The sequence below is a fragment of the Canis lupus genome, chromosome 11 (assembly GCF_003254725.2).
Source record: "Canis lupus dingo isolate Sandy chromosome 11, ASM325472v2, whole genome shotgun sequence".
NCBI lineage: Eukaryota > Metazoa > Chordata > Mammalia > Carnivora > Canidae > Canis > Canis lupus.
In genome coordinates, this window is record NC_064253.1 from 41,940,581 (window position 1) to 41,954,592 (window position 14,012).

Consider the following 14,012-nt stretch of genomic DNA (forward strand, 5'->3'; position numbering starts at 1 on the left):
ACATTAGTCAAGCTATAAACTCTAAGCAGGGAATATTATTCTATTACTTAGAGAAAATTCAAAGAGGCCAGGTTACTCTTCTGGCTGTTAACACCATAATATTTCCATTAAAAAGGGAAGACCTGTGAAATCTCAGGTTTATAAATGTACACCAATATCAGGTCACCTGGGACCCCTGAAAAATAGGGCCAAAGACATTTCAACTTCTTGTAACATTCCTGTTTCTTATCTTACTGATCACACACTATATAGATACAGGACCAGCTTATACAGTATCTAAGAGAAAAGACCTTAATTGTTCATATCCCTCACATTCACAGAAGACTTTTTTACCCAAGAAGAATAGAAATGGAATGTGTAGCAGAAGTCCCTGGATGTGCAGACTTGTACTTCCTCTTGGGGCTCTGTAACTCCTTTCCCATACTTTCTCTGGAATCATCATTTTACAATTTAAGTATTATTTCCAACCCTGACTCGACCTCAAAACAAGCAAGCAAACCTGAAATATTTAAGAAACACAGATATTATAAGCATTCATTTCCTGATAGAGAAAATACATTTAAGAATAAACGAGGCCTCATACCAACTCTGAGTAGGCAGCAGCTCCTCAAACTTCATTCTTCCCTGTTATGTATTCTACAAGTATGCTGAACACTCACAATGTACAAGGTGCTATGGTGGACACAGAGGAAAAAACACCTAGCTGAACCACAGAAACATCCTACCCTAGGGAATTCCTCAGTCTAGAAAGTGAGCTAAAACATGAACAAACATATCTATGTATTATGGACTACACACACACACACACACACACACACACACAAAATAAACCCACAAAAAAACCCCAAATGGACTCTTTGCCAAAAGGAGATGTATTTGCTGTAGTAAACTCAAGCCACTTAATTTTAGGATAAAATCAAGTGTTTCCAATATGGCTGCCCACTATTAGCCATTACTATACACAGCGTTGCTAAGCCTGTATCTCTGAAGTCAGACAGCAAGCTGCACTAACTATAGCCCTTGGACAAGTTTCTTTACTTCTTCAAATCTCACCTTATTCCTCTCATAAATAGAGATATTACAAGTACCTCTCTCATGACTTTACATTGAGATACTGCACAGAAAGTGTATAACATGGTGCTTGACCCAAATACACAGTCAAATGTAAGTTTTCCAGTTGAAAAATGAGGTAGGAACAGACTACCTACACCTACCACAGGCTTCCTGGAACCTGAAAAGAGGTAGAGTAGGAACATCTTGTATTCTTATACCCTCTATAGCCCACTAACCATTACAGCAAGATGTCTCTACCATGGCAGAGAAACCTCCCTGTACTATGAAGCCCATTCGGGATTGACCCCAAGACCAGACAACTAGAATCCAGGAGTGAGCCTCAATATTAATGCTCCAACATTAAGAAGCTTCAAAAGTGAGTGTCAAGCTCAAAAGTGAACTTGAGAACCACTGTGGAAGATAAAACACTTTATAAGTGCCACAATGTGTGAGACATGTTTCAGCTAAGATCTGATGCTTTACTTTGAGGCTGCTATAAGCTAGCTGCCCAGTCTTTAAAATCTCAGGATTACTGTACTAAATTCCATCAAGAAGTCTTCCTACTGAGGTTTTCACAGATCCATCAACACAACATCATCCCCCTGGGGCATTCATTATGACAGAAAGGAGAGCATCACACCAAGGTGCCCTCCTCACTCCTCCATTCAGATACTCTGGCCAACCCATCTATCCATGTTTCCAAATCTTTATCTCACTTATCAGCATCTCTGTTGAGTCTTTAATTTATCTAAGATAAGGCTGCCACACTGCCTTCAAATGTATTCATAATCAAATCTGAATATAAAAAAAACTTTGGGGATCCCTGGGTGGCGCAGCGGTTTAGCGCCTGCCTTTGGCCCAGGGCGCGATCCTGGAGACCCGGGATCGAATCCCACGTCGGGCTCCCGGTGCATGGAGCCTGCTTCTCCCTCTGCCTGTGTCTCTGCCCCTCTCTCTCTCTCTGTGTGACTATCATAAATAAATGAAAAAAAAAAAAAAAATTAAAAAAAAACTTTGTTCAATAAACATACTTCAATCCTAATCGTTCTAGTGCCCTGTTAAATACTGGTTAGGTTTCCAAATTTCAACATAAGAAATGGTCTCAAGAAATTTGAAGAAACAAGAAAGCTATCAATAATTCATATTACAATTATTTAATCTTATTCAGAAGGGAAGAGGGGACAATGTCTTGCACTTTGCTGCAATTTTTGTGTATTCAATTCAAATCATGATACTTTAGGACTATTGTATCATTCAAAAATAAACTCACCCCAAAAAGGATAAAAATTTTACAGGAAAATGTATTAAAATTCCTGGAGTAGAGGCGCCTAATTGGCCTTGGTGGAGCATGCAACTTGATCTCAGGGTCATGAGTTCATGCCCCGCATTGGATGTAGAGCTTACCTTTAAAAATAAATAAATAACCCTAGATTAATTTTTTAATTTACCAATGTTTAATTTCTCATACAGTTTAAAAATTTTTAAACTGTATGAGAAATTTTATTGGAGGAAAAATGTGATCAAAGAAAAATACTCCACTTGACTTAGCAACAGATCGAAGGTGGCTGATCAAACAGATTGCCATCTGGTCAATCAATTGCCATTTGAAAGGCTACTCTAAAAAGATCTTCATATAAGTGTCAAAATCTCAAAAAATGTAATGACTCCTAATTAATTTATGTTAGCTAACAGGAAACAAACTTTCACTGTACATTTTAGATTCCCACTTAGATAACAATTACCGAAACCCTCCAATATTTCCCAATTTTTTTCCCGAGTAAAGATGAAAAAATATATCCTGATTCTATTCTGAGTAGCCACTATAAACTAGTCTTGGGCATTAAAACTATCTCAAGCAGCCTTTAAAATAAAGAGTTCATCAACCTGCTTCAACTCAGTATGCTGGCAGTAAAATACACGAAATACGTATTTTCTTTTTTGTACAAAAGTAAATGGCTACAGTAAAGTAAGTAGGTGGCTGGCTACCCACTAACTCTGAGACTATCTATTCTTCTGTAAAATGGGAACAATACAGAATTCCCTGCCTCACAAGTTACTATGACATTCAAATGTCAAAATGTATATAAAAGTATATTGTGAATCATAAAAGCAGTAATATTATTAAGTATGTACACACGTATATCCTCAACTATCAAAACTATATTCAAAGGCAAAGACACAATAAAAACGTGAAATCCACAATCCCTTTATATGAGCTGCTGTTTCTGGAAGTGTCAGGCATTAAACTGGAGCCAAAATGATCTACAAAGTCATTCTTCGCTAAAGATACAAATCTGAGGCACCAGACTATTCTGTGAATCTCTTTCTCACACTTGTACATGCAGATTATCCTCCCAAAGGCCCCAACAAGTCAAGAGCAACAAACAAGGAGTAAAAAGCAAAGGACACATTACTGAGAAAACAGCATGATGTTTTGGGATGAACCGTATTCAGGTTTGCAGAGGGAGGACTAAGAGAGAAAGGAATGGGATAGGTTCTTTCTCCATGCAGCAGACACAGCCAACCTGGCTTCCACAAAGCAAGGTGGTTAAGTGACTCTGATCAGTACAGCATGCTGACAATCCCACTGTACATCTGATTTGGCTCAGGATCACCCAATCGAATTTACTAACACAGTAGACTCCAGAAGAATCATCCATTAAAAACATTCCAAATACAGACTCTAAATGTGCATAAGGCCTTTTGTGATCTCCGCTGGAGCTTATAGTATCTAACAGCTGCAACTGTGACTGTTCTAGCTAATTGCTCTCAGCAACAAAAATAAACAATCGCTCCAGGAAGAAGACTGTACCCGCCAAATATTAATGAATTTTTTAAGAGTCAGAAATCTCAAATCTTGGTTCTAAAAACCCTGCTACTGGTGGAAAAAAAAAAAAAAAGCCATCTCCAAGAACAAACAGGGTTGAGGCAGCCCAGACAAAAAGTCCTTATTTTGTATTTAATCCTCCCCAACACTTCTGCACCCCCCCCACACAAAAAAAAGGAAAAAGGAAAAGTGCCTTGTGTCTGGAAGAATTTAAGCAATCTGAGATATTTTAACTCATGTATAACTTTTTAACATATGGGGGAAAAGAGTCGTACTGATTGGAGCTATTTTTAAAGTGCAGCTCTACCGTAAAAATAGACATTTACTCATAAGGATGCTTGAATAGAGAACAAGCCCAATCTACGTCTCATTGTTAAGAAAGGGGTGAAAAAAGGCTGCTGTGCTTTCTGGAGAGCCGTTTATGGTCCGCCTGTGATGTCACGGCAGGATCCAGGTGCACTCTAACAAGCATCTTTCAGCCTCCTCAATCCTTTGAAAAGTGCTCTTCTACCATCAGCTACTTCTCTGAGCACAAGCAATAAGGAGCTAGTATTTACTCAGACCCTTGCAGAGGGAAGATCACCGCAATCAGAGATGCATGGAAGGAGAAAGCGACATTACTCACCCACAATTAGGTGCTTCATCATCCTCTCCGCATCCAGCATTTCCTTTTGCTAAGGAAAGAAAGGACAGAAGCAGGTGACTTATCAGTACTCTGGGACATCTATTTGTCCTCTGTCCGTAAGAAGTAACTTCATAGTTCTCTCCTACCCAGACCCCCAGCTGCTTAGTTGAAGCTCACAACTACATCCCTGCCGTAGATAGTGGCAAGCAGGCATTCAGGCGTCTCCACAACCTGATGCTGGACCTCAATTATTCTTTAGCCTGAAGCAATGGAGTTGTAATGGGAAACCATGTAGAAACACTGTAGAAACACAGAATTTTGTACCTCCCTGAGAAAACGTCAGCAGCAATCGATAAAATAAAAACCAGGCAACACTTCTCATGTACCATATCTCAAACCAAAATCAGAATGCATTAGCTTATGTCTGCTAAAAAAATTTTCTCCATTCATATGGAATGAAAAAAAAAGGGGGGGGGAGCATCCTTATCAAAAGAAAACCAAAAACCGAATTTGAATGTTTAAAAATTTCATTAAAGAGATTAGACATATACTCATGACTTTAAAAGTACCAGAGAAAACCAGTATTCAAAGATCTTTTTCAGAAGACTGAGTTAATTCTGATTTTTGCCTGTGCTTTTTGTACTTTATAATTTTTCCACAGGGACTGTGTTATTATTGATTGAAATTATTCACAGGGATTAAAATAGGATCAGGTGCTTCATAATAAAACACTAAAATAATAACAAGTGCTTCATAATAAAGCACATGTATTTGCCTATGTTCAACTTCTAGATGCCATATATATCTCCTGCAGGATTTAAGAAATGTGATCCCATAAAAGGACATAGTTTATAAAAGTTAGTTCCACGTGTGTTTTAGTAACTCAGTGATAGTGAAGGGCAAAGAACCAAGAGTTAGGAGGGCTGGGTTCAAGTGCCAGGTCTCATATTAGCAAAAGAACCTTTGAGAACCTTAACGTCTCTGGGACGGACTCACACATCTGCTGAACAAGACTCCTGAAGTGTCTTCTGGCTCAAAAGCAGAGAAAAACTAGACATAAATTAAATGTGAAGCCCAGAGGCATAGCACAGCTACTGGTACAGAGCAGGTGCTCAATGTATATTTAATGAAAGAATCACCAAAAGAGAAGTTCTAAAAAATATCTAAAACAGAGCATCCCAACCTGTGTGCCACAATGTGCTGCCACGTCACAAAGGGGTAACAGGTGCGTGATGATACTGATCTGCTCAGGACTACAGAGTATCATACAAAACTGTAAAGCACAACTTTTTTAAGTATACTACCATTACAAACACAAAAAATCTTTATTTGGATATGTTTACGATCAACCTATAAAAAATTCTGAGCTTCCTTAAGAAAGACAGCATGTGTGTCTTTATCACCTGATACTCAATCTTAAAACAGCATGAGTAGCAATTTACTTGTATGTATGGGTATAAAAACAAGCACTTCTCTAAGAGTAACTTCTGAAAACCAGAATACTTTCAACATATACTTGGGTACATATGGAGAACACACAACAGCCATTCTCAAGAGGAAATTCTCTTAAAGAATATTTAAGTAATACAGTAGCAACTGCAATATGTGGCTTGACATTTATAGCAACAGCTACTTATCCTTTTAGATGGTAACTTGGGAATTTTTTGGTGTAAAAACCTGCATTATTTCATGCAATTATTAAACCTGGCAACCTCACAAAACCTATTTTTTTGAAAAAGGAAAAGATCTGGAACATGTCTATAAACATATGGAAGGGGGTTACTTTCAATGAGGTGCTTATCGATACTTCCCAAGTGGCAGCTTTTCCCTCAGCATCCATCAAATAAAAGCCCTGCATCTTTTGGAAACCCGATCACTATATTTATGGGTCATAACCTTCCCTTCTCCCATCTCACCTCAGTCACTTGACCTTTGTTGCATCTGCAGTACAATCCACAGAATAAAGCTACCTTGCCAAATGCACTTCATTCCAAAGGACGGGTCACTCAGACAGGAGCTGCCAGTTTCTTCAAATCTGCAAGGAAGTCCATGGTAGGGCAGATGGCTTCTGAAACTGTCCAGGGAGGATTCTCGGAAGGAGTGCACAATGAAAATCAGAGTTAGAGATGGCATGTGGCTGCCTGCAATCTGTAGGTCAGAGGGGCCTTCAGAATAAATAAATAAGCTCCACCCCCACCAAGGGCCACTTAAATGATCTGCCTTTCTTTCTTGTGGTTCTTCACTGAAAGGGAAGGTGTGGCTATCAACTGAGTTCCAAAAAATAAAAAAAACCCATGACGGTAAAAAGCTGTCGAAACCTCATCTTGGAAATGCTTGAGGAACATTTGGATTTTACAACGTTCCCCTTATCCTCTATGAATGTGATTCTTGTGCAATATGGGTTAAGAAAAAAATAAACTACAGTCCAACATTAAGAGTCAAATGGGTACTATGGCCCTAGAAATAGTATAAACACTGTAGAAAGATCACTTTACCACCTAAACTCATTGAGTTTGAAAGGTATATACGCTGAGAAATATATTAGTCCAGTGTTCTGGGAAGATTACTGGGGAGATTTTGTAGGGGGATTTGTTCTGGCTTCACATACACTGAACCACATGCTCCAAATAAATGTCTCCCTTAAAAGGAGGCAGCAACTTCTTAGCAACTCCAAAAATTACATATAACCAACCTATCATAGCAGGTATATTTAGTGTTACAAGAGAAATATGGGCAAAGGAACAAAGTTTTGATGATTCGATACTTTGTATTTCATTATGGACTCAGATTTCTGACTTATCTGAAATTTAAATAGTTCTAGACATAAAAATGTTTAATGAGCTCATAAGTCTATATTGAATGACTCCATTGCCCAGAAAATACTACAAGTAGACAGAAGCTTACCCACATGTCTTTGATCAGTATTCTCTTCTTGAATTCCTCCCCCAATGTCTTTCAAATGCCACTTAATGCCCCAGCTCAATTGCTACCACTGTGTGGTTTCCCATTCCCACCCAACTTATCCTTCCATCTCACTCACACACACACACACACACACACACACACACACACACTCCCTTCCTCTTTTTTTTTTAATGTACTTTGTGCACAGCACTCTTGATCTTCTTTCTACTGTATAGTTACTTGTAGATGTGGACAAGTCTTCTGGAGCACAAGACAGACTTTATGAGAACAGAGAAGCATACGGCATCCAAACACTTCTGTCTGCCCCTTTGAGACACTGTATGCTGTGGGGATTCATGCTTGGTTGCCAGAAGGTTTTTGAAAACATAACATCCATAAGTATTTCTGGGGGTTAGTATGAACTACTCCATCTTAACCTGCATCTTTAGTTACTTAAACTAAAAGTAATATTAAGATTGAATTTGAGACCCTAAGATTGTGACATATCTTAATTCAAAGTAGAATAACGCCAGTTGGTGTACTTTTAATATTCAGGGTATTTTACCATATTAGTGCTTTGTAAATTGTTGCCCCTATATTATACTCACAGAGGACAAAAACATTTAGGCAAATTCTTCCATTAACCCAACTACTCAAACAGTGTATTACTGTATATAATTACTTTTATTTTGCTTCAGAAAGGATATGGACAACTTAATGCATGAGATCACTTTGAGATTCACTAAATGATACTAATGTCAAATTAAAAATTACACAAATGAGGGACACCTGGATGGTTCAGTGGTGGAATATCTGCCTTTGGCTCACATCGGATCCTGACTTTCCCCGGAATTGAGTCCTGCATCAGGCGCCCTGCAGGGAGCCTGCATCTCCCTCTGCCTATGTCTCTGCCTCTCTGTGACTCTCATGAATAAATAAATAAATAAATAAAATCTTTTTAAAAAATTTACACAAATGAGCTAATAATCAAATCTAAGAAAGGAAAAATGGAATCCATAAAAAGGGGAAAGCAGGTTCACTTTCACAAATTGTAACTGGGCTTATAAAAACCACAGCAAGTTAATTTGAAACCTGCTCTGGGCTCTCATAGCACTTACGATATTGCAGTCCTGGCCTTGTGGCTTATCTGTCCTCCCTTCTAGGTTACAGCTTCCAAGAAGGTAAGAGCCACATCTTGCTAATTTTTATAGACTGGGAGCACAACACACAATACACAGATAACCAAAACCTATACTGAACAACCAAAATAACTTATTTCTATAAAACAGAATTCTGGAGAGGTTAATTTCAATAACCCTACATCAACAGGCTGCCTGTATTAATGGTATAGATGTTTTAGCCCTTCCAACTTAAAGGAAATTGAGCCTCCTTCTGGGAATTTTCAGAGAAAGAATACAAAGAATAGTAGAGAAAAATGAACCATTCACTGCAACGACTAAAACTATAAATGCTCTTCAAACAATAATCATGATTTTAGCAATACTTCAGTTTTCTTCTCTTTGAGGTTCCAATATGGTAACAGATACAAAGGCTCAAAACCAATGCCTCTTAAAAATATCTCCTTATAAAAAATGTATGCTTATTGTTCTGGAAATGTATTAAAATTTCAACACACTTATTGTTAAAACACATGCATTTTCTTATTTCCAGGTAACCCTCTGAGTAGGATGTTATAAGCTAGGTTTTTTATCTTCTTATAAAGTAATAAGGGTAGGACACTTAAGTCTTTTTTTTTTTTTAATTTAAACAGAAAGGCTAAACTGCTAACACTTTTACTCAAATCAAACTAAAATAATGTAAAATGATGGTAAGATTAAAAAATTTACATTGGCAACCCTATCACTGAATTGCAATACTCTAGATGATTTGCAAGTTAAGGGGAGATAGGATTCTAAGGAAAAATAAAAACATCTCTCCTCAAGTATACCAATAGTCTCATCAACCTCCTTTCCTGAGAATTTTTCCACTATCTATTCAGATATAAAAGAACAGCTGACATGCAAACCAGTCAAAATATGGATAAGCATGCAAGAGGAGAGGAGAGAGGTGAGGAGAGGATGTTCCAATTTCACAAAATTAGAGTATTAAATTCAAATAATAAAGAAGGGGGTATGGAGATTTGAGATTAATTGCATGTTAGAAGAAAAGGAATTGTCTTGTCACTCAGCTACACTCTTGACTGCTAAGTTGTGAATTCAGGACAATTGCTTTTAGAATGGCTTTTTACAAGAAAGAAGGAAAGAAAGAAAGGAAAGAAAGGAAGGAAGGAAAGGAAGGAAAGGAAGGAAAGGAAGGAAAGGAAGGAAAGGAAGGAAAGGAAGGAAAGGAAGGAAGGAAGGAAGGAAGGAAGGAAGGAAGGAAGGAAGGAAAGGAAGGAAAGGAAGGAAAGGAAGGAAAAGGAAAGGAAAAGGAAAGGAAGAAAGAAAAGAAGAAAAGAAAAGAAAAGAAAAGAAAAGAAAAGAAAAGAAAAGAAAAGAAAAGAAAAGAAAAGAAAGAAAGACACACCTGACAGATACAATCAAATTTTAAAAAGCCATTTACGTGGTACTTTGTTAAGGGGGGAAAAGGGAAATAAAAAGGAAATGAAGTATTTCATTCTTATATCAAATTTTCTTCAGTTTGCATAAAAGATCAGCAAGAAGCATTTTTTTTTCCTCCACAGAAGTGGTAGGTGTGTGTAATGAGAACCAAACATGTATGTGCAACACAGGGTGGGTGTGGACATGTGCTACCCACATCAGCCTTAACCTAATGAAAATGGAGTTTCTGATTTCAGAGAAGAGTCTCTTGACAATCTGGCACTAAATCTCACAGACCAGCAGTTAATCCAATGGGTGAATTAAACTTTGCTGGCAGAAGCAGAGTAAGATCTCTTCCTTCCATTTGGCTTTTCTTTAGCTCAAGTGAATTGTGAGGACAATTCCCATTTGTTTAAAAAAAAAAAAAAAAAAAAAAAGAATTGATGATTATTAAATCAGCACAACAGAATGTCGTCAGCATCCAATGACCCAAACTTTATAACTAGCAGATGAATGCATGTATTCCCATAAAAATTACTCATTCAGTAATATTTGAAAGCTATCAGATGTGTCATTCAAAAAAATTTTTTTGCACATTCTACTTCAATATGCAGTTGGAATTCTTACTGTAGATAACACTGCCTTCAACTGAAGCTCTGAGAGAACCCCTTAGCTCAAGAGGGTAAGTTCGTGAGCCTGAGCCCAGGAGCCCCCAAAATGCGTATAAAGACCTACTCACCACACTGTTCTTTCCCTTCAACTTTGTTTATTGATGTACTGAACATGAAAAAGTACAAAGAATCCAAACACAAAAGAAAACATGTACAGCCTCTTAAATACTCAACAGAATATATTTTCTATTCCAACAGATGTGAATTAAGTCATACTGTACAACTTCAAATAAATACCAGCCTTACATTTTATTAAGTGCTCTGATAAACACTGTAAAGTGAAGCACAATTTGCATGCCCTCTCATCAATGCCTTGGTTTGCTACAGTAGTATAGGAAAGAAGCATGTAGCTGCTGTTTTCCCATGAGGGAAACCTTATTTTTTTTTTTTAAGTATATACATGTATTTTGTTTTTTAGTTTTTTTTTTTTTTTTAACGCAGAAGGTTAACTCTGACAATCTAAATGCACCTAAGGATATGAGAAAGTGCTAAGCCAATTGATTTCTGAATAGCATTGAGTGGGTCAGCATGGAAACTCGCTTATTCACTTTAGCACGCGCCTCACAGTATATGTACTGTACTATACTGAAAAATTTTATAACTACAGTTTTAAATAATAAAAAATAAAACTCAACGCAACCGCAAAGATAATGTACAACTATGTTATGCATAGCACATTGCCTGTTCTAAGGGGAAGCATGTGAGCATCTCAGTTTATACAAAAAGCAGGACGTAACTATATAGTTCTCAGTGCATCCTGATGAAGGCATTTTTGCCTTCAGCTTTTTTGAAAATTTATTATAAGCTAGATGCTAATCAGAAAATATTTTGTATTTTTTAAAATTTCTTTCATACATGGTAAAGACTTATTTTATTATTTCCCCAAATAGTGGTTTAAGCATCATACAAAGTTAAATTTCAGTAGCATACAGATATTTATGATTTTTGTATGAAAAATGTAAGGAAATTTGTTCAAAACCTATGGTTATACTCATTTTTTTTTTACCACAAACATATTTATAAACGAAAATGTAGCATCACCATAAACAGCTGAAGCTAGACTATCTACAGACAAAATTAGCAACAAATCTGATGCACTGTAAATTCAAGTCCTCAGGACAACAAAAGTGAGTAAGCAAGACCTCAAGTAACAATGTTAATGCCATTTACAAAGGAAAAAACTGATACAAAAACATTCAAAACCTGAACATCACTTGGCATGTAAGGGAAAAAAAAAAATCAAATTAGCTGAAAGGTTCATAAACACAAGGTCTTATTTACATTACACAAAGCTCAGGTGTTAGCCTTGAACGTAACTTTCAAAATACCTTCAAATATATCCAACTCAGATCACTTTTGCCGATTTGCTGCAGTACAAATCATGTGCAACATCTTTTTTCCTTAAGACAAAACAATTCTTCAAACAATACTGCAAGTACATCACTAAACACCATGAGCTCTATCTGAAGGGATTTCTTTAGGAAGAACAGATTTTTTTTTCCCCCATCTCTTGGTAATTTAAATTTCTTGCCTGCTCTTATATATCTTTTGTAAATTTTTTTTGTTTCAAAATCACAAATCAATGTGAGCCACCTATCACATAATAACCAGGATGATCAGACGCTCCACTGGTGATTACAAAAACGAAACCAGCAGTGTTTCCCCCATTGATTCTACTCCTTTCATACAAAGATCTCAAAAGTAGTATTTTCTACATCATAAATCTTTCTAAATTTTCCAACCGCTGCAAATTTCCTGGTAAATTTTAAAAGCTCACTAGGTGTCATATGAAGAGATTTCTCAAAGTATTCAAGTCAAAATATTTGTTCCAGGACCAGTAAAAAGTTTCTCCAAATTTTCTTTTTTATAAAAATAGATGCTTTTTTTAAACCCACATCAAAGAGGCTCTTATCTCTTTGGCAAGGTACTGCTTTACGAAAAGTTCTCCAGTATTCTTACAATAAGCGTTTATAATGTAGCCCCCCCCTTCCCCAACCCAAATCATAATTACAAAATAAATACTGTTTTTAACTTCATAAATAAAAATGTAAACTTCAAAATACTTTTCTTAGACATAACAGCAATGCTTTAAATGTAAACCAAACACAAAGCTAATCAGAAAAAGAAATAAAAGGGGGAAAAAAAGACACAACCAACTGAAGAATTACAACACAAAGCCTCAATATTTACTCACAGGTTCAAGGCAGTTATGTAAAAAGAAAAGAAATGTCTTCCCTTAGCTGAAACACTTTAAAAGGTCCACCTTCTTCAAAGAAGGCAATAGAATGCAATGTGACAGGTAAAAACCCTGTACCTCTTGTCCATATTCAAACATAAAAGATATTTAAGAAGTTTTAATTCAAATACTAGCAATAAAAAATCTCACATATTTCTTAGGATGCTAAGTAGTCGTTTTATCCCCATCTCAACACTGACTTACAAAGACATTTACTAATGTATAAAGTTTCTCTTAACTTGCCTTTGTTGTATAGTTTTCATATATAAATGGACTGAGGACAAGAGCTCATTAGGCTTTGTGCGTTTTGTTTGTCTTAAAGGAGACCTGCAGTACTCTGTCTCCCAGACGGTATCCATTGAGGCTAGCTATCGCCATGGCGGCCTCATCATAGTTTGTCATAGTCACAAATCCAAAACCTTTGCATTTATTGGTGTTAAAGTCACGGATGACCTTCACGTTGGTGACAGCTCCAAAAGGCCCAAACATTTGCCACAGGATACTCTCATCTGCGTCAGGAGCCAGGTTGTACACAAAAATACACCACCCTGTTCCTGGGTGCCCAGGGATATTAATTCCAGCCAAACTGGTCATTCCATCAATGGTCATTGGAGAAAACCTACTAAACAAAATAGGAAACACACATGCACGCACACACATATGCACACACACACAAACACACACAAATAGAAACAGAGGTTGGTTACAGTAATGGACTATTTCTTTTCCCCTCCCATCCCAAGAGTTTCAGTAACCCCCTCCCCTCCAACAGATACATACAACTATCTGATGTTTCAACCAAGGTCTGTGTGTGGCTTGCAGTGACATGCTATATTGACAAGGTATTAATAAATTATGAAATGGACATTATATGCTGTATTGAATAATATGACCCACAATAGCAAAGAAATATATTTAGAATATATTTACAAGTGGCTTCGTGAATTAATAAGCAGGATTAGGGGGAGGGTACCAACACATACACATACATACACATGCTATAACGTCGCAATGCAATATAAAACAAATGGGGTTTTTTAAGACCAGGTGGCATCCAGTGGTATAAAAACACTTGAGTCAACCGTGCTTCAAAATGCAGCTTTTCATTAAGTTATACATGCAAAAGAAAACTGAACAAACTTATGAAGGGTGTCAC

The 14,012-nt window shown here is 36.9% G+C and overlaps 1 protein-coding gene across 23 annotated transcripts in view; it reads right to left on the minus strand.

Moving 5' to 3' along the window:
- Positions 1-10,695: 10,695 nt before the first annotated feature.
- The window catches only part of ELAVL2 (ELAV like RNA binding protein 2), a 143,056-nt gene continuing 139,739 nt past the window's right edge, over positions 10,696-14,012 (minus strand). For 18 of the 23 annotated variants that reach the window (XM_025432551.3, XM_025432556.3, XM_025432547.3 and 15 more), the window contains one exon: positions 10,696-13,478. In XM_025432551.3, coding sequence (XP_025288336.1) covers positions 13,148-13,478 — 331 coding nt within the window. In that variant the 3' untranslated portion in view covers positions 10,696-13,147. The remainder of the gene's footprint in view (positions 13,479-14,012) is intronic. The other 5 variants (XM_025432557.3, XM_025432553.3, XM_025432550.3 and 2 more) reach the window with 1 other exon arrangement.